This window comes from Eretmochelys imbricata, chromosome 1 (genome assembly GCF_965152235.1).
Source record: "Eretmochelys imbricata isolate rEreImb1 chromosome 1, rEreImb1.hap1, whole genome shotgun sequence".
Lineage (NCBI taxonomy): Eukaryota > Metazoa > Chordata > Testudines > Cheloniidae > Eretmochelys > Eretmochelys imbricata.
Window position 1 is genome coordinate 46602450 of NC_135572.1, and position 21996 is coordinate 46624445.

The 21996-nt window shown below is 40.9% G+C and overlaps 1 protein-coding gene across 4 annotated transcripts in view; it reads right to left on the bottom strand.

Moving 5' to 3' along the window:
* The window catches only part of LNX2 (ligand of numb-protein X 2), a 92822-nt gene that overhangs the window by 32715 nt on the left and 38111 nt on the right, over positions 1-21996 (bottom strand). For all 4 annotated transcript variants that reach the window (XM_077809788.1, XM_077809759.1, XM_077809767.1 and 1 more), the window contains one exon: positions 6491-7004. In XM_077809788.1, the coding sequence (XP_077665914.1) occupies positions 6491-6891 (401 nt within the window). In that variant the 5' untranslated portion in view covers positions 6892-7004. The remainder of the gene's footprint in view (positions 1-6490; positions 7005-21996) is intronic.

A 21996-nucleotide genomic window follows, 5' to 3' on the forward strand; every position in this document is an offset into this window, starting at 1 on the left:
GGAATCGAGTTCCACTTACTGAAGCACGAAGATTACTGCCTGTAGAAGCTTCCCTATAAGTCTCATTAAAATATTGATCTGTTCTAACTATCAATCTAGCTCATGAGATCTATAGACATCACAGTTTAGGGGATATGGATGCTGGGTAATCTAGAATTTTATTTTGATACTGTTAGAGAAGACTTTTTTTAGAAATATTTTTGAAGAGTCCTGTCTCTGTCAAAACTACAACCAGCTTTACAACCGGGTGTCAATTCTTCCATAGGGTGTATTTCTCATAGGTATTTGGCAGATGACTAAAGTCTTCACAAAAAATAAGGTTTTGGTATTATTTTCCTAAATAGGAACTTTATAAACTGAAGTTAAAATGAGGAAATTTTGATAACATGATAAGTATGTCCAGTGATCCCAGTGTACTTTTCATGCAGTATTCTATGTGACTAACCTATTAAAACATAATTAATCCAATTTACAGATAACAAATGCTTGTAAGAAGAGCCTCATGAATGAGCTAGAATGGATAATGAAATGCCAGTCAACATTGGGTGGGAGGACCCAAATAATCCTTCAGATCAGAGGAGGGGTTGAGTTGCAGAGATCTCTCTTCCCTCCACCCTTTCTTGTGCAAGCTAGTCCTTGACCTTGACTATAGACCTAGAATATCTATCTATCCTATAGCAGTATATAGATTCTGATTACTATACAAATAGCTGAAAGTCTGTGCTATTGCACAGGTGTAATTCATAAAGTTGTGTGTGTAAAATACCAAAAATGGCTGAGAACTTAAAAATTGGATGGTAACAGATTACAGATCACAATGACAATTGAACCTAGTGATAGTCCAAATAAAAAGAATTCTCAGCTATGTTTATAGCTTTCCCCCTCACTTCACACTGACTCAACAGACACTTTAGGCTAAAGGGTAATGTTTGGGGTTATTGCGTGCTCTGTTTGGGTGATTATGTTGATTTGTGTGTTCTGTGCTAGGAGAGTTGCGTGGATTTGTGCAGGTGGCAGTTGGGTATAGCACCAAGGCCAAATAATCTCCCATCTGTGCAGTCTCCCTCATGCAACCAATGCAAATGTGGCAAGCAAATTAGCTATAGAGTAGAAAGCAATGATTGGTTGAGTTACCTGATCTTATAATGGTCTAGGACTCTAGGCATGGCATAGATACATGTCATGATAATACTGCAGCTGCACACTTCATAGTGTGATTAGTAAAGTCAAATGGCTGAAAACTTAAACATTGGAAGGCAATAGACCATGAACCCTAGTGATGATTCTACTGGTGATATTCTGAACAAAAAGAGTTCTTAACCATACTTGTAGCTACTTCCATCATTTCTCACTAGCACAGACACTTTAGGCTTCAGAGTGACATTCCTGGAATCTTATTATCTAGATAAAGGGGTTTATCATGCACAGTATGTGTGCATTATTCAAATATTGAAGCCACCCATTCCAAACAAGTGGCCAATACAAATTCCAGACCATACCAAACACCTTGACCTATTTTGTTTATTTCAAATATTTTGGAGAAAAGCTATTTTTGGGCCCCAATCTTGAAATTTGTTGTATATGGGTAGCTCGCTGTCCTGAGGCAGAGCCCTGCTGAAGTCAGTGGGTCTCTGTGAGGGCACAGAGATTGATCTTCACACAACAAGCTACATGATCAGAACTTCAGAATGTAAAATGCATTTTACTGGCACTATTTTTCATGTTATTCTATCTGTAAAATCAGGTCATCTTACTTATGAATAATAGAAGAGGTGGTATTAGCGTTTTTAAAAATCTCCAAAATGATGTAAAATAGATTTTCCTTAGATCAGGGCGCCATATGTGTCAGAGCTAATGTATCATGGCCTACCAGGATTAGGAGCAGCAGGTCAGCAGTAAACCCATGCATTGGTGGTATCTATTCGCTTTGGGAGTGTGGGAGAGGACCCAAAAAACCTCCAGGAGGAGGGGTTCCATTGTGGAGATCTCTTTTCCCTCCACCCTTTCTTGTGCAAACTCAGAAGCTGGAGGAGGGGTAAGAGCAGTGATGAGGACCCCTTCTCTCAGTAGCCAGGAGGGTGAAGAGTGGGAAAAACCACAGAAAGCTCCTTCACCCTTCCAGCAATTGGAGAAGTTTTGGAAAGCTAGAAAAGCTTCATATGCATCAGACACTTAGTATCTAAAGACAGATATGAAAGATGAGCACCCAAAACAGGGGCCAGGGACAGCATCCTGGTAGGAATCCCAGCACTTTCCTCCTTCCCAGCAACCGAGTGTGGCAATGAGCTAGGCTTTCACCAGGGCATCTTGTTGATGGGAACACAGCTTGTAACCTAGGTGAGAATAGGTGTTAAGCAAGGAACGTTCGAACTCCAATCCTTTGGTTTTTCCTTACTTTTGAATAGTAGGTTTTGCATTTATTGTAATGCTTTTTTCTGTAAATCTTGCTATAGTCATGTATGAATCTACACATTAAATATGCTGGTTTCCAGCCACTGAGCAACTCAAAAGAGGCTTTTATAGAAGGTTTAAATTTAACTTTCCACAAAAAATTCCTTTTAAAGGAAGCACTAAATGTTCAGTAATGGGGGATATGGAGGAGTGTTGTGGTACCTTCTGAAGTGGCTATACTTTTTAATACTGGATGGCAAATTGTGGCTCAGCTTAAATAAAAATAATAATAAAAAACCACTAAGACAGGGCCTAAATCTTCATGTGAACCAAAACTGCATTGTGCTGGACAAAAACTGTACCTTTCTAAAATGGAATTTGATTAGATCTGAAGACTCAGTAAGTTGAATTTAAATCAAATATTGCAGAAGTTCACTAAGGTTTTCTTGGACCTGTGTCAAGTAAACGATCTTTGATAAAGTAGATACCAACACCATTGTTAGTTATTAAACATTAACAAGCTTTCAAAATACCACATGCTAAGGAAATAAAGTACAAGAGACCCTTACAAGGGCTGACTCTAAGGGTCTGTGGTTCCCAAGCAAATTTGATGAACCTGAAAAACTGATAAATCAAGGAGATTCTAATTAAGCACTGAAAACTTGGGGGTGATTATTGCCCATGAAATCATCAAATTTGTGCCTCCTGCTTCTAATTTCCTTGATAGAGTGGTCTGCATTTACCACACACTCTGGAGTTGACTGGTGGATATTATAAAATTTCTTGCAGCCTTTCTGCTTAAATTAAGCCAATTATTATTTCACTGGAAATTTTAGTTCTGAGTCTGAATGTTTTTAACAGTGAGACTAGCATATTTCATTTCTTAGAAAAGCAGGCATGTTCATCCGAGTGCTCGCTGAAGCTGGTTTGTAATATCTAAGACAAAGATTACAACAGTACTGAATTGTACATTTATCTAACATGTAATAATCAGTAGTAGTATTTTATTGGATTCACCAATCCATATCAAATCTAATTCAAGCTATGCATTTATTGCACCTTTTATGCCAGCAGAGGTACTTTACATAAAGGTATTCCAATGTTTACAAATAAGCTATATTGAAAAACAACTTTACCACATATATAAAATGCATGAAGGTTATCAGTAGCACAAGTCAACAGAAAGGGAATTCCATATACATGGTGCACAGCAACTGAAATGTTGTTACAGACTGATTGATGGGAATAAATAATGATTCAGTTTAAATTAGACCTCATTATATGACTTGTGCATTAGACACACAAAGATTTTATAAAGTGCTGAAGTGTGTATGCATTGTATTTTACACCAAAGTGACAAGTCCCTGCCATGAGGAGCTTACAATCTAAATTTGACTCAATTGAGAAAGAAATGGCAAATAATGGAAGAGGGCTAGGAAGGGGGCAACAGTAGTGAAATATCATTTGAATGTAATGTTCGGGATGCATCTCTGTTTTTTTAAAAAAATGATTTAATATATTAGGGTTATACGGTTAGCCAAATCAGATTTTTTTTCACCATCATGTAGGTTAGATGTGATCCTGTCCTGAATGAAGAAAAACAGTGAAAGTTGCTGACAGAAAGCTGAATGCAAATTAAAAATAGTTATTTCACTGGGGGAGGGGATTGGACCTTTTTCCAGAGAAAGGCAGAGATAGAACTTTATGGAAACCTCCGCCTTCAATAGTGTATGTAATACATTGTTTAAAATGTAAAACGCAATGTGCGTGTAAAGAGGCTTGAACGAAATAACATCTACGGGTGGAAAAAAATTTCTGGCATCAGATGACCTCCTGAGGTCCCTTCCAACCCTGATATTCTATGATTCTATGGATTCCATATTTCACTTTTATCCATCACCTCCCTCTTTTCATTTAATGCTTGACCATATTCCTCTCCTATTTTAATTTTAAGACCACCAAACCCTTTAAAATGTGACACTTATTAGGGGCTACACATTCACAATGCTTTTCAACACACTAACTCGCTATCACTGTCATACTTCAGTTCCTCACACCAAATGTGATGGGATGCTCACATTTTTGTCGATGATGCAAATTTGACTCAGCTTGGCCCCATTTCAGTTCATGAAATAAGAGTAATAATAAAACCCTCTAAATATTTACTGAAAATATCCTGAAATATTGTTTAGAAAACAAAAGCAATGAAATGCCGCTCAATGAAACAAAGAATGTTAACATTCTTATTACAAAAAAATGACAGTTTACATTTAAGAGTGAAATACCGCCTAGACAACACAACACAACTGTACTACTAGATAGTACTTTCCTCAATTGTGCATATAGCAGACATTGGGGGGGCCAAGTTACATAACTTCATCTTCTCTAATTTGGTTAAAAGACAAGGAGTACTTGTGGCACCTTAGAGACTAACCAATTTATTTGAGCATAAGCTTTCGTGAGCTACAGCTCACTTCATCGCATGCATTCAGTGGAAAATACAGTGACTGTTACATCACTGTATTTTCCACTGAATGCATGCGATGAAGTGAGCTGTAGCTCACGAAAGCTTATGCTCAAATAAATTGGTTAGTCTCTAAGGTGCCACAAGTACTCCTTTTCTTTTTGTGAATACAGACTAACACGGCTGCTACTCTGAAACCTCTAATTTGGTTGTTTGTATTTCTTTTTCCCTTTATCTTGCTCTCCTTTCAATATTTCAAGATATTGGGGAGTAAGAGGGAAAAGAAATATAAAATTACCAGGTTTATTTTAATTTGTGTAGCAGAAGGCCCTAAACCTTTGAGTAATATCTTACAAAGAAATCTCAGAGGCCATCACTTCACCAGGGTAGCAAGTACAGTATATATTCAGGCAGTCTGGTAGAGTTTTAAGGTTTACACCGCCATCCTTTATGAGCCACCAAGCCCTCAGAAATAATCCCTGTCAGTTGCTCTATAGCAGCCATTTCTACTCCTCACCCTATAACAGAGGTGGGCAAACTACGGCCCACGGGACCATCCTGCCCAGCCCTTGAGCTCCCGGCTGGGAGGCTAGCCCCCAGCCCCCCCCTGCTGTCCCCCTCCCCCGCAGCATCAGCACGCCATACCATCAGCGCTCTGTCCCGCTGCTCCTCCTGGGCAGTGTGGGTGGCGGAGCTGTGAGCTCCTGCAGCTCTGAGCAGCATGGTAAGGGGATGGGGGGGGGGTTTGGATATGGGGCAGGGGGTCCCGGAGGCAGGTTGGATGGGGCGGAGGTTTGGGGGCGGGGCAGTCAGGGGACAGGGAGCAGGGGGGGTTGGATAGGGAGTGAGGTCCCATGGGGCAGTCAGGGGCATGGGTGTGGATAGGGATCGGGGCAGTCAGGGGAGAGGGAGCAAGTGGGGTTGGATAGGTGGTGGAGTCCCAGTGGGCGATTAGGGGCAGGGGTCCCGGGAGGGGGCGGTCAGGGGACAAGGACTGTCGGATGTGTCGGCGGTTCTGAGGGGGGCAGGAAGTGGGAGAGGGCGAATAGGAGGCGGGTGTCAGGCTGTTTGGGGAGGCACAGCCTTCCCTACCGGCCCTCCATACAGTTTGTAATGCCAAGGTGGCCCTCGGGCTAAAAAGTTTGCGCACCCCTGCCCTATAACCACATCATAGCACAGTGCACTGCAGCTCAGTTCCTTTCACGTCTGGAGACAGACCACAGAGCAAAAACAAGGAAGATACTCCAGAATTTACACCCCCCAAGTTATATAGCACAATCCACCCTGTCTGCTCATAAGGGACCCAATCCTGCAAAGTGCTAAGTGTCTTATTCCCATTCATTGGGAGCTGACGGTGCTCCAAAACTCACAGGATGAAACTTGCAAAAAAAAAATCAAACACCTTATAAGTGCGTCTGCTACCCCACAAAATAAAATAAAATAAAATAAAATAAAACCAAACACAGTTAAGCAATGAGTGACTGACCTGTTCCAGGAACAGATTTCTCAATAAACATCTTCTATACTGAATATTTGACAAAATTTTACTGTATAAAATCCACACAATTTAGACTGCTACTAAAACTATCCTAACAATACAAAAAGCTGTACTAGACAATCCCCTCCATTGCTCACCTGTTTTTGAGATGTGCTTCCAGCTCACATCGTTGCATTACCTCCTGACATACTGAAGAAAAGGGACACAAAACAAACAATTTATCTAACAGTTTATGAACGAGAATACTGGATTTTTTGCAGAGTTTAAAATGGAGCCTTTTTCGATCCAATGGACAGAAATCCTTCTCCTGCAAAAAGTTCCTTAGGCACTTGTAGCAGAATGTGTGTCCACAAGGGGTGTCTAACGGCTGCAACAAAGGCTGAAGGCAAATATGGCAGACCAAGTCATCATCCACTTCATTCTGATAGTTGTACAAATGATTCTCCCTTGTCCAATGTTGCTGGCCACATTCAAAACACAGAGGGTTCAAGGAGGAAGTCTGCTCTACTGAAACCATCTCATCATTTGTAGTACCCATTGTACAAAATATGGTGCAGGTTTTGTTTCTTCATCAGTTAGACTTGTTGTGTCGTCTTGATTTTTTACAGTAAGGTGACTTATTCTTATGCTCGTTAATGAAAGTTCATTTTTCTGCAACATACAAGAAAATTAAAGTTATTCACGCTGTGCTACAAATGAGCAATATGAAAACACTGTTTAGAACAGTTTAAATTGTTCCAGTTTATCAAAATATTTATTAAAAATGCCCCAATTAGATTAATGGATATAAATTTTATTTTTCTTTCCAGAAATCCATCATAAAAGGGTTACAATGAAACAAACCCATAACACTAATTTTGTATTACAATAGAAACATTTTATTGCTACGTAACAACTGTAATGTAATACAATTCCAATTATTGTGTAGCTTTTGCCTCCAAGAGGATTGTGGGTTAACAGCAAGGATACTATGTTATATTATTTTAGATTAAAACAAAACAATTAGTTTTACTAACTAACACAAATATATTCCACTGTGAACTGAGGTTATGAGGCCAATTAATCAAATGTATACTCTAAAACATGAAGAAAGGAATTTCTTCAGCAACCTCAATAGCTGCTCAGTCTGTGGCATCCCATTAACAAAATACTGTTCACATGCCACATTGTGCCTATACGTTCTTAATTAGTGGATTACTGCACATTGAGGGTAACTAATTCTACCCAATATTATACATTTGATTCAAAATGTAGTAAAAGGCCGGGAAAAAAGGTATGGTGTAAACTGATCATAAATTGTGCATAACTATTGACACCACACAATCAATATGTTTGCTTTTACATCTAATGAAGTTAAACATAGCACACTCACATAGAAAGAATTTACACCTAACTAGGATACTCAAATGTCAGTCAAAGTCAATATTTAGTCCTTGCTTATTATGAGATTTATTTTCCAAACCTTAAGCATGTTAACTTTATTAATAAATAATGAGATATACATGGCCAGGGAACTACACAGCCTAGTCACCCTATCACAGAAGTTTCAGTTCTACAGTAGACCTAAAGTTCATACAAATACTGATTGGGCTCCTCACCAATTCTTATTCCAATTTTCTCTCTCTTTACAAAAAAATAAATAATAATTACTTCTGCCTCCAAGTAGCTTTGTGACTATAAATGTTTTTATTTATAAAACAAATCTAATGTATTTTAGGCTTTTTATTTCTCTAAACAGCTGTTAGTCCTTCAAGATTTTCCTGCATTGCAAAAACTTTTTTTTCCTTTTTGCTAGACTGCACATTCTAACCTCACACAGCGGAACAGAAGACTTTGGGCACATTTTGCAAGGATTATGATATTCTTTGATGCAAAAAGGATTCAATAGCAATCTGTAATCCAGGATTCTATACTGCTGTGGAAATTGATGCTCCTCATTGCCCTATCTTGTAGTAGATAATGTGCACCTTTGGCAAAGGATTTCATGAAGGAATAGGATAACAGTTTTTTGTTACTAGTGACAGTGAATGCAGAACTAGATGACATGGAAACCAGCCTTCAATATATTACGCAAGAAATCTGACAAAAAATTTGACAAGGAACCTTGTGTCTAGGGCCTCTCTCTATACAGAATCTAATTCCCTTAACTTTACGTCCACACTAGTCATTAAAATAATATAGAAGGTGTGGGACTTTCCTAAGGACTGCTCTCTACACATAAAATCAGTAAAAAAATAAATGTTCTAGAAAACGTAGTGTGACAGACCCTGACAGACCGTTTCCCAGTCTTAAAAGGATCCATTCCCTCCATGGCTAGTGAAAGCCATTATTCAGTATCCTGTAGCCAGCATGACTATGTACAACTGCTGAAATGTCTCCTAGAATTATAGTATTAGCTAAAGAAAACTGCAAACAAGTGGAAAAAAAGCTGTAGGGGGGAAAAAAAAGCAAAAGTGTTCTGACTTTATCTTTCAACACATATAATTCACCAGAAAATAAGTCTCCTAGGATTTTTGTGAGACAGCAGAATAGCGCAGGTGGTACCCTTGTCGCTATAATAAAATGCCTTGTCCCTTAGGCAACTGCCTGTGACTGGATATCCAACCGTGCAAAAAATATTTAGCAAGTTCTTTTTTGTCTAAAATTGGTCTTATTTATGGGTCTTTTGGTTCTGATTTACTGATATAACTACAATTCTCAGTGAATCGTCTCAAATTCCTGAAGTGGCTTGAAATGTTGTCTGTTTGGGGTTTTTCTGGGGGGGAACTAGATTCAAATGCCATGATTTTCACCTTTTTTTCTGGAACAATACTATAAAACATTAATAGTACAAACAACAGCTGTGCCCTCCCTCACATTAGTGTACTGTCCCCTTCATGCATGACAAAGAACAGACTCTATTATTTCACAATTTAAAGACGACTATGTATTTCTGAATGAATGCCTGGAAGAATTTAAACTAGCCTGGTTCAAAATTTCACATTAAGAAATTGGAGGATTAGTTCTTAATAATTATTTATCATTTTTAAAACTGTACAACAGATTTTTCCCTGATCCCAAAATACAAATTTTTTTAAAATTAACTGTTTTACATTCTCAGTTCCTCTTAAAAGTTTCACATCCCAGAGTTTCCAGTTACATGTGCTACTCTGCACCTTTTCTTTCAACAAAAGGAAAGACCAACGAGTACCCTCTCAATGACTGCCACCGTTACTCCTTTGCTGTACTCAGTGGCCTCCCTGCATGGCATCAGCTTCTCTCCAAGACTGAAACGATCCAGCTTTCATTGCTATATAACTAACTGATATAACAATTTATTTTGGTATGGACATTTGCTCATTAAATATCATGTATATAAAACCAATCAAATGATATCCAATTGAAAGCTATGAAACCAAACTGATAGTAAAAAAATAACCAGCTCTGTTCCCCCTTGTTCCAGGGCTGTTCTATGCTGGCCTGTTCCCCCAGCCTCAGGGCTTCTCTAAATTGGGCTGGCTACCAACAGCCCTAAGGTGCTACTCTACTTTCTGAGGCATAGAGATGCCCTCTTTCCCCAGCAGCTCTGGGTAGGGAAGGTGTAGGAGTTACTATGGAGGCTTTACTCAACCAGCAGTGCCTAAATATAGGGCATCCTACTGCAACCAGATAGAGGAAATCTATTCCGGCAGGGTGATGCATAGCTGCTCTAACACAGCCCAAGAGATAGCTAGATGAAATAATAACTACATGAACAAATCACAACGCCTCATTCATCAACATGTTGGGTCACAGGATATGTTGACTAAGGACAATATATGTTATAAGAGTCTTTAAAGATTTCTGAATCCTCTTCTGTTCTGGTTCTTGTACTGCACCCATCACCATGCTAGCTGAGCACGAGGTAGCTGTTATTATATTTATTCTCCATAATTACATATGATTTTACATTTTCAAACCTTCATACAAATATAAAATAACCTTCATACCACCCAAAAGGTACAGGTAAGCACCACCCCTGTATTGTGTAGATGACGAAACAGGGAGAGGTTTAATCACTTGCCCCAAACTACAGCAGAGCCAAGATTAAAAATTAGAAATTCCTGGTGTCATAGTTTCAGGGTAACCACACCTGTATCCCCCTACTCAGTGAGTCCACTCCCGGAGTGCCCAATCAGGTCTCCAGCCATCACCTGTCTCTGGGCAGGCACTCTTGTCCCACTCCCTTTTGACTGGGGGCTTTACAGGCTGCAAAGGTCCCTGCCTTACACTGTGATACCACCAGCAAGCTGGTCTGCCTAAAGACCAATGTCACCCACACACCTCCGGCGTGTGGTGCTCTGTCCCATCTAGGGGCACTGAGACCAATTAGAGAGAGATTAATGAGTCTGCTCTACAGCCTTAGCTAACAGAAGTATGGCTTTTATCTTATGCAGTAGAGGCTCATGCATTTAGCTCCAGAGGTCCCAGGTTCGATCCTGCTCACCGACAACCGGGGTCCGTCGGTGTTACACCAGCACCTGTCCTTTGCTTTATCTCCAAGGGCTGTGAACAGTGTACTGCCAGCAGTTACAAGTTACCGCACAGCTCTTTCTAGGCAAACGCCTTTATTCTTATGGTAAAAGCATTACAGAGAAAACATTTAAAAAAAAATCAAAGCACACTAAAAGCTTACCAGAGGTCACCATTAGTCTTATAGGGCTACAGTAGGGCAAAGTCTTTCCAATCCTTCTGCAAGGGTTGGGGCCCCCCTTGGACAGAAGGCCCTGAGTCAGTTTAAACACAGCCTTTTGATATCAAAACTCCTTTCTCTTTGTTGGTCTCTGGAAAACCCAGTTTGAACCAGTATATGTGAGCCTCCTGAGTGTGTGGTACCTCTCTGGAGATATTTACAATCCTGAATTATTCATCTTAATCATCTGCCATTGTTTTTGATTTCTAGAGAAGCTGCAGTAGTCCTCCGCCCAGAGTTGCATACAATACCTGGCCCACAGTGACACACAAATCATTTATAAACTAAAAACAATATGGTCCACACGTATATTGCATGGGATTGCATTATCTGTCACACCTAGTTCCCAGTGCAATGTTCAGTCCAATATCATGCTTACCAGTAAATACAGTATCTAATATGGTGACTCTGATAGCTGTTTCAAGTAGGCAATAGTATGACTAGATAATTAGAGATGGCAGAAACGCTTCCATATTTAATCTCATCATATTTTTCATGACAAACATCTGGTGCTGTCATAAATATAAAGGGAAGGGTAAACACCTTTAAAATCCCTCCTGTCCAGAGGAAAAGCCCTTTCACCTGTAAAGGGTTAAGAAGCTAGGATAACCTCGCTGGCACCTGACCAAAATGACCAATGAGGAGACAAGATACTTTCAAAGCTGGAGCGGGGGAGAAACAAAGCTTCTGGGTCTGTCTGTGTGATGCTTTTGCCAGGGACAGAACAGGAATGGAGTCTTAGAATTTAGTAAGTAATCTAGCTAGATATGCGTTAGATTAGGGTTTCTTTAAATGGCTGAGAAAATAAGCTGTGCTGAATGGAATGGATATTCCTGTCTTTGTGTCTTTTTGTAACTTAAGGTTTTGCCTAGAGGGATTCTCTATGTTTTGAATCTAATTACCCTGTAAGGTATTTACCATCCTGATTTTACAGAGGTGATTCTTTTTACTTTTTTGTCTATTAAAATTCTTCTTGTAAGAAACTGAATGCTTTTTTCATTGTTCTTAAGATCCCAGGGTTTGGGTCTGTGGTCACCTATGCAAATTGGTGAGGATTTTTATCAAACCTTTGCCAGGAAGGGGGGGTGCAAGGTTTTGGTGAGGATTTTGGGGGGGAAAGACGTTTCCAAACGACTCTTTCCCAATAATAAACCTGGTCAGACGTTTGGTGGTAGCAGCGAAAGTCCAAGGGCAAAAGGTAAAATAGTTTGTACCTTGGGGAAGTTTTAACCTAAGCTGGTAAAAGTAAGCTTAGGAGGTTTTCATGGAGGCCCCCACATCTGTACCCTAGAGTTCAGAGTGGGGAAGGAACCTTGACAGGTGCTATAGAATAAGAGCAGTGCTCCATGTCAATTCCCACTGCCTACATTGCCTATCAGCCGACTCAGCAGGTACAGCTTCTGTTTTTATTATTGAAAATATACACTAAAAATACCCATGTAAATGAAGCAGAACTAGAAACAATACTCTGATGGCTTTATAAGGTCTGTATTAATGATTCAGATATCTGGGGCTTCATTATATTCATATGCAGGAAAACAGATTTTAAAAGTAATTTTAAAGTAATCCTGTAAGATTTTACTCTGAAAATACTAAAAGTTTATCCCAATTCTAACTTTGGGTATTTATTATTACTAATTATTATTTGTATGGAGCATAGGAGCCCCAGTCATGGCCCAGGACCCCATTGTGCTAGGTGCAGTACAATCACAGAAGAAAAAGACAGTCCCTGCCCCCAAAGAGTAAGTATAAGAAAATATACAACAAATGGATACAGATAAAGTGACTGGGCAGTATAAGGAAACAATGGGACAATATTGGTCAGCATGATAGGTTGTGGTCTCAGCACACCAGCAGCTTAACCATTGTCAAATTTTTTGTAGGATATAAACTATTAAAATGCTATGATGCCACAGGAAGGTGTCTGGTAAGTCAAAAATCAATAACTTTGCTGGAGAGGCAGAAGTGCTGACCAAAGCCCTGGCAGATTTCTGTTAAAGGTCTTTTTATCCAACATGCACATTTTCAGACTGACGTTCAGCCCTATCGTATCCAGGAAAATTAAAATATTAAGTTCACAAGAATAAGCAGGCCTTTTGTATTCAAGCAAATAAAATTACATCCCAATGGTAAGTTTTGTATATGGCCAAAATTATACCAGAACCAAACAATGCTGGGCTCAAACTACTGTCATCGATTTACATTGTCTTTTCCACCTACTCTAAGTATCTACGTTCCATAAAAACAATGCCCATATAATAATTATACTTTACAATTAAATCTGTGCTCATAGTAGACTGCATTTGGACAGTGCATCGACTTCAGAAAATTTCAGGAACATACTGCAGACAATGCTTTTGTTTTTATGCTTCAGGAATTCAGTTTTAGGGTTTTTAAATAAGTCACATCTCTAGGAAAAGTACTTTTAGCTACTTCAGCAGGAAGGCAGTTTTACTGGGTAACAAATGAAGGATCACCTAAATCTGGTGAATGCAGATTATGGAAGAGTCAACACTACGGAAACTTGCATTTCATATTTGTGGTGTGCTACGTTTCTATAGTAACAAAGAGCTACAGGCTTTAATTACAGCAGCTCCTTTAAACAGAGTTCTCTTGCAAGGACACCTGCTGTATGTTTTCTTATAAAAAGCTAAGACTCTGGAATAATTGGATCAATGCAATATCATTGTAACTTTACATTCTGTGATCCACTTGTCTAGACTGATAGGATCCAAGTAGTGATCCTATCAACTAAAGGAAAAGATGCACGGGAAGGAGAAGCAGGTACACTCTAAATCAGGGGTGGGCAAACTATGGCCCACGGGCTGCATCCAGCCTGTCAGACCTTTTAATCCGACCTTCGAGCTCCCGCCGGGGAGCAGGGTCAGGGGCTTGCCCCGCTCTGGGCTCTAGCCAGGGAGTGGGGTCTGGGGCTTGCCCCACTCCGCGCATGCTGTGGCTCCATGTGGCTTCTGGAAGCAGCGACATGTCCCCCTCCAGCTCCCTACGCACAGGGGCAGCCACGCGGCTCTGCGCGCTGCCCCGTCCGCAGGCTCTGCAGCTCCCATTGGCCAGGAACTGTGGCCAATGGGAGCTGCAGGGGTGGTGCCTGTGGATGGGACACCGCGCAGAGCGGCCTGGCTGGCGCTGCGCCTCTGTGTAAGAGCCGGAAGGGGGACGTGCTGCTGCTTCCAGGAGCTGCTTTAGGTAAGTGTTACCTAGAGTCTGCACCCCAACCTCCTCCCACGAGCCAACCCCCTGCCCCAGTCTGGACCCCCTTCCATACCCTGAACCCCTCATTTCTGGCTCTACCCTGGAACCTGCACCCCCAGCCCAGAGCCTGTACCCCCTCCCATACCCCAATACCCTGACTCACAGCCTGGAGACCACTCCCATACTCTGAACCCCTCTGCTCCATCTCCAGCCCGCAGCTACCTCCTGCACCCCAAACCCTTCATCCCTGGCCCCATACCAGAGCCTGCACCTCCAGCCGGAGCCCTCACCCCCCCACACCTCAACCCCCCTGCCACACCCCAACCCCCAATTTCATGAGCATTCATGGCCCACCATACAATTTCCATACCCAGATGCTGCCCTCGGGCCAAAAAGTTTGCCCACTCCTGCTCTACATGAAAGTAGCTTGGAAGGTGCCAGAAAGGAACCCTATTAAACCGGGCAGCAACTACAAAAGACCAAATATTTAGCCAGAAGTATTTGTTCAAAGTGTGCAAAAATCATCAAGTGGCCACCTTCCACAACCCATTTAGTGGGAACACTCATTTTTGGCTCAGGAGCTTGCAGTAGACTTACTCTAGTCAAACAAATCTGAATGGAAACAGGAGAGATGAGGACTGGTACCTCATAGGACTCTTCAATGAAACGCCAAGCTCCTTATAACACATACAGAGACTACATCAGATAAGTCTCCGACTCAAAGAAAAGGAGAGATCAAAGAAGATAATCTTTAATGTAACACACACACACACACACACACACACACACATATATACATTTATATATTTATTAGATGTGGAAAATTTAGACCGAGCAAGAGACCCTCAAAAAGTTGGAGGAAAAGAGAAACCAAGATGTACAGTAGAATAAACAATGGTGTGAAAGCAGGGAACACCAAGTTATTTTTTTTAACACTTTGTCTATTTGATGCAAAAACACCAAACCCCACTTAGTGACAATCACCAAAATTATGTGCTCTCTCTCCTCCCTTTCAGAACCTACTTCACCCACTCCTGACTGAGGCAGGGAGCAAGAAACTCAGACAAAATTGTTCTAACACATGCAGGACTTCTTAGAAATTTAAAACTAACTCATTGCCGAGCAAGGACATAATATAGGGATTCTGGCACAGGGGTAATATGAGAAGCAAATTTGACTCTCACAAGAAACCTAATAGCTGCATTCTGGACACACTGGAGAAAATATGTAGAGAAACAAGAAGAAGGCCAACATACAGTACTTTATAAATAAAAAACAGTCAGCACATTTGTATTTAAAGCATGAACAAGTTTTTACGCCATTTATAGAAAACAAATGCTCTATCCAGGCTCTGTTATTGAAAACTCAAAACAAAATATTGTAGTTGTATAGAGTAAAAGTTCAGTCTAAAATATCAAAGTTTTCTAGAAAAGCAGGCCCAAGGTACTTTACACTAGTGCTTTGGACCAAATTAACAGCAGAATGACCTGAACTATATTAAAGACAATGACCATCTGTTGCTGTCAAATATTGAATTTCAGCAGATCAACTTAAAAAGCAAAGCAAACCTGCATACCAGAATCAGACATAAAATACAAATATATTTTGGTGTCATCTGCATAACAGTGAAATATTATCTCAAAGCCTTTAAATAATGGCAGAATATTCTGAAAATGCATAAAGAACTAGAGAGAAGTACAGAATCCCAAGAGATGTTCTAAATACCAGTAGTCATAGTTGGACATATATTCAGGATCCACAAGTGTTTAAAAATTCTTTACATTAAAAAAAATCACATCAAAACAAGGATGTAAGAGTTCAAACTAAGACCGTAAACATTCAAGGAGCAATGGGTTTCTATCTTTTTCATACCTGTATTGAGACCCCATGCTACAACACAAAAAAATTATGGGAGCTCCCTCCCATTAACCAGGAAGAAAGGGAAATGGTTGTGAACCCTTGCTTATGACTCCCAGGTTCAAAACCCACATTACAGTGAAATAGTCAGGATATCAAAAGCCAAGCTGGCTATTCTGTGGCCACAGCAATCATATGCCATAATGCCAAAATAAATATGCAGAACTTTACAGATCTTACCCATGGCTTCTATTATACCATGAAAATAAAACACAAACTTGCCATAAACACAGAGTGTATACCAGAGGGACCTATGGATGTGTCACCATTATACTTCAGACAGATGAAACTAGTAGGTGATTTTTTCCCCTCTCTTCAGCACTCTGCTGTGTTCTATCAGGAAGAAGAGTAAAGTACATTACTTTTGAAATAACAGACTCAATTTCATCTAATAAGGAAAAAAAATCATTCAGGATTATACGTTCACCAAGTCTGAGACCAAAAATTGTTTGTTTTAAAAACAAAGCTTTTTTTTTTTTTTTTTGGTACAAGACTGCAAAATTTTAATAACCTGATTGCTCTCTTAGTTGAAAAAACAATTTCCCCAAGCTTAAGTAATTCAGCTAAACATGGCTTTTCTCCAAAGTATAGAAAAGCACCAACACAACCTTTGATTAACATCACTGTAAGCGGTAGGATTTTATGTCTGAGAAAAAAAAATTAGTATGCCTGCAGTCAAGAAATTAACAGCAAGGGGATAATTAGCCAGACCGCTTCTTTCCTACTGATTGACTGAATTGCAGAGGGAGGCAGAGAGTGAAAATGTTGCTTATCCATGCATTTATTTTCTACAAGACAATCTATCTAACAGCTTTTAACATTTGGGTTGCCCTTTCTGTTTGGAGAGATTAAGACAGCAGAAAGCCATCAATCAAGAAGCTAAACCTTCTATAAAGCCCATTCCCATGTATCCTGTTCCCAAATGACAGCTTCCACAGAAAAGCAGAACAACTTTAACTACATTAAACATAATGGGCTCCTGGCTACCCAGAATGTAACATACAAAAGACATGATTTGATTAAATTATATAGATTTTTAAAAGTCAGAGGCAGGTGAGAGAAATAAAAAGTGAAGTGTGGCTATATTCCCTTTTCATCTTTCTTGAGAGGTGTCTTAATTGGAGAGCAAGCCCCCATCACATCAGTATCCTAAGGGTCTAAATGAAGACATCCCCAAGGAGATAACTATCTTGGAGCTACCCTGGAGAGAGGGTCAAGGTCTCAGCAGCCACAAGAGGTGAACCCAAAACAGGCAGAAAATAAAGGGAGGGTGGGGGGGAAAGAAAGAATCAATTGCTACCTGCAAGTTCCCCCAGTGGAAGTAGATTCCAGAGTAAGAGTTTTTAGGGTGTCTGTAGGCAGAAACAGGAAACCTGACCCTTCAGACAAACTTACACCACCTTCCATGACAGACACCTACCTCCTTTTTGGCTTTCCCTTCTCTGCCAGTCAGTCAAAGTCTGGATGGCAGTGGGAGTTGAAATTATTTTGTGAGGCAGATTATGCTCAGTAACAAGCTCTTTGGCTCAGTAAAAGGATAAGGAAACTGGGTAAAATATATGATCAAATGTAAAAGAACACTTATCTAAAATGGAGAATTTCTAAGGAGATCTAAACCGGACAGGTGGGAACTCTTGGTTCTGCCCACTCTTCTTGGTGTGAAGGATGGACTCTTGAGATAAAGCAAGGAGATAGTTTTTACAAATGGCTCAGCCCTTGGCAGGGAAAAGGAAGGCCATAGCTCTCCGTCAACACGCAGGGGGAATCAATATATCATAGGTTACCAAACATTCTCAGAGAAGTGCAGGAAATACTTCCAACCGCAAAGCGTAAGGCACTTTATGCTATGAGGGAGAAGTGTAAGGGGTTATAGAAAGGGAACAAAAGGCATCCTGGGGGACTTGAAGCTTCAGTCACTTGCATCAACTGGCTAAAGGCCATCACTAGCAAGCACTTAAACTGGCCTCCAGTCATAACAAAGGAATGCTTCTCCAGAGATCTGGAGACTATTTACTTATTCCCAGTGCATGGTAAATATTACTAGGATGGAGGCAGCTCTTAAAAAATAAATTTACCTTCTTATGTTATGTTTTCATGGCAGACTTATCTATACTCTAATTAGCCTACGTCGAGTAAGAGCTGAAAATTAGCATTTGAGTTGCACAGAATGACTGTATTAACTGCAGAGTTATTCCATTTAGTCTGCAGCACAGTGTGATTGTATCAGAGCTAATGAGTTGTGCTACATGCCCTGGTGGATCAGTCAACTCAAGTTAAAAATTACCAACACACTGAAGTTATGAGGTTTTAATGTGTGGATGGCATTTAAATTGGGGTAACATCTGAGTTAACACTGCAATAAAGACAAACCTCTAGATGGTGGTTGGTCACACCTGAGTTAGATCAATTGAAGTGCTCAGACCCAGGTGCAGATCAAGCGAGTTAACTGCAGTGAAGACATACCAAATGGGTGTTGCTGTAATATAACCAAGTTCATATAGTAAAATAGTGCATGAACAGACAAGAGAGGAAAAATAAATTAGAAATCTGTATCAAGACATCCCCTGACAGTGGCCCAACCCAGCACCTCTAAAGTCAATGCAAGGTTTGTCATTGGTTTCAATGGGAGCAGGACTGGCCCCACTTTAGGTCCCAAACCTGCACCGGATGGATGTCTCCTGCACAGAGCCTCACTAAAGTCAACAGGGCTCTGCACAAGAGCTGGGGTCCACTCATGAGGAATTCACAATGCAGCCTCTGGTTTTCCTTGGTTTTTAGTTCTTCTGAATGATTTTCCATTCACTTCAAAGCACCACAGAAGTTTCAGAATGTCACAGGTTTTAGCAGTTGGTATACTACAGAAACTACAGACCTTTCTGCAAAATTTAAATCCAGAATGCCATAGAAAACACTGGATGCCCTGGTTATGAGTAACTGGACATTCTTATACCACCTAGTTTTAAGTAAAAATCTTTATTGCATGCAAAAGAAATTCTAAGGACAAAAATACAACACTTAAAATAAACAGATACTTATGTGATACAAATCTATACAGTAATAACTTGCAACTTGTGAAAGAAGGCTCAGATGGTTGGGACATGTACACTGTATGGAAGATGGGAGACATGCTAAGTAAACATTGAACTGGGTACCCGAGAAAGAACAGAGAAAATGAGCAAGGCCAAGGAAGAACTGGCAGAAAACAGTGACAGAGAATATTGAATGCGGTGGCATCACCTGGGAAGAAGTACTACAATTAACAAGCGACTGTAATCAGTGAAGGAACTGGACTGCCCAATGTGTCAGCGTCACAGGAGGAACTAAGGTCTAACACATATCTGATATAAATCTATCCAAACTACTCAGTAGTAACTTAGAATCATAGAATACCAGGGTTGGAAGGGACCTCAGGAGGTCATCTAGTCCAACCCCCTGCTCAAAGCAAGACCAATCCCCAATTTTTGCCCCAGCTCCCAAATGGCCCCCTCAAGGATTGAACTCACAACTCCTGGGTTTAGCAGGACAATGCTCAAACCACTGAGTTATCCCTTCCCCACAACTTGCTACATTTAGTGAATATTATGAGACACCCATAAAACTTTCTTTTAATTAAATATTGTGTTTAGAAAGATAAACAGCTCTTTACATATATATATATATAAATATATATATATATTTACACACAAACACCCCTACCCCACCCACTTTATCTAGGATTTTAATAATAGAATTCACACAGAAATTAAATCTCTGTGTGGATATATCCAAAAGAGACAAAGAATATACAAATTAAGATAACATTGCATTTGTATCAGTCAAAAACTGGGCATAATACACTTTCTTACTCCAGTCTTTGTAAGCACATTTCATGGCTGTGGAATTAGAGAGACTTGTAAGGAGCATTTGTTGGATAAAACTGTTTTTCTTAAATCCATTTCCATATCCATTCTATGTCTTAAAGCTTTTTAGTTCTACACCCTTAAAATCCTATTCCAGTCACCATCTTGGCTGGTTGCAATTAAAATAAATAGTAATCCTGGGGTCATCAGGATCCACAGAACAGCAAGGTTCTCTCAATGGTATGTAGTACGTTAAACAGTACATACACTGGAGTGGGAAGTTTGTCCAGTACAGTACATCCCTTGTATCCTACAAGAGTGTTCTTGGGAACAAAGTATTTCTGTATTTCAGCAAGAGGTTATTGAAATACAGTAGAGCAGTGGTTTTCAAACTTTTTTTCTTGTGACCCAGTTGAAGAAAATTGTTAATGCCCATGACCCAACGGAGCTGGGGATGAAGGGGTGAGGGCTGCGGGGTGGGGCTGGCAATGAGTGGTTCAGGGTGTGGGAGGGGGGCTCTGGGCTGGGGGAGCAGGCTCTGGGGTGGGGCTGGCAATGAGTGGTTCAGGGTGTGGGAGGGGGGCTCTGGGGTGGGGCCAGGGATGAGGGGTTTGGAGTGCAGGAGGGGGCTCCGGGTTTGGGGGGGGGGGTCAGGGCTGGGGCAGGGGATTGGGGCGTGGGGTTGGGGTGTGGGCTTACCTCAGGCAACTCCCGGGCAGCGGCGCAGCTAAGGCAGGCTTCCTGCGTGTCCTGGCACCGTGACCGCACTGTGCCCCAGAAGTGGCCAGCAGCAGGTCCAGCTCCTAGGTGGAGGCCCGCAAGTGGCTCTGCGCAGCTCTCGCCCACAGGCACCGAGCTCCCCAGCTCCCATTGGCTGGTTCCCAGCCAATGGGAGTGCAGAGCCGGTGCTTGGGGCTGGGGCAGTGCATGGAGCCCCATGGGGCCCCTCCCGCCTAGTAGCTGGACCTGCTGCTGGCTGCTTCCGGGGCACAGCACGGTGTCAGAACAGGTAGGAACTAGCCTGCCTTAGCTGGGCAGCACTGCCGATGGGACTTTTAACGGCCCAGTCAGCCGTGCGGATCAGAGCTGCCATGACCCAATCCCTTCCATTCCGTGACCTTGTACTGGGTCACGACCTGCAGTTTGAAAACCACTGCAGTAGAGGGTTCAAGTGTAACTGTGAGCAAAGATGTACAGCGTTACCATAACACAGCAACTTAACAGAACAGATTCTGATACACATTCTAGGTTTACTCTTAAACTTGCATGGCACTCTGGAGCCAGATGTTAAATAACTTGTTTCCACTTGATCACATGGAAGGAAAGCCCAATTTTCAAAACACTGGACACAGAAGGAAAGAATAATCAGTCCTACATGCCAGCAACATCTCTGTTCACTTTTCTTGGAAGTCTAGCTCTTTTTTTTTGGTTAAAACTTAAAGACACAATAGAACATGAGCATGAAAGTGAAAATTACTACTTTGTAATTAAATAGTAGTCAGACTTCATTTCATACAGCTGTACAGAAGCCATAACAAGTTTTAGGAAAACCAGAGAAAAAAGTGAATTACAAAAATGAGTAATAAGTACTAATGCAAAACACTAAAATAATTTCACCTAATTACTGGTTCATAAAAGTGGTGTTGTTGTAGCCGTGTCGGTTCTTAGGATATTAGAGAGTCCAGGTGGATGACGTAATATCTGTTATTGGACCAACTTCTGTTGGTGAGAGAGACAAGCTTTTCAGCTACATAGAGTTCTTCTCCAAACCTGAAGAAGAGCTCTGTTTAGCTCAAAAGCCTGTCTCTTTCACCAGCAGAAGTTGGTCCAATAAAAAAATATTACCTCACCCACCCTGGTTCATGCACGCAACAGATATGGACAAGTACTTCATCCCACGACTAAATATGGAAAAAAAATCTAACTGGGAAAAATCAAGGGGCTCTAATTTGGATTACAGCTG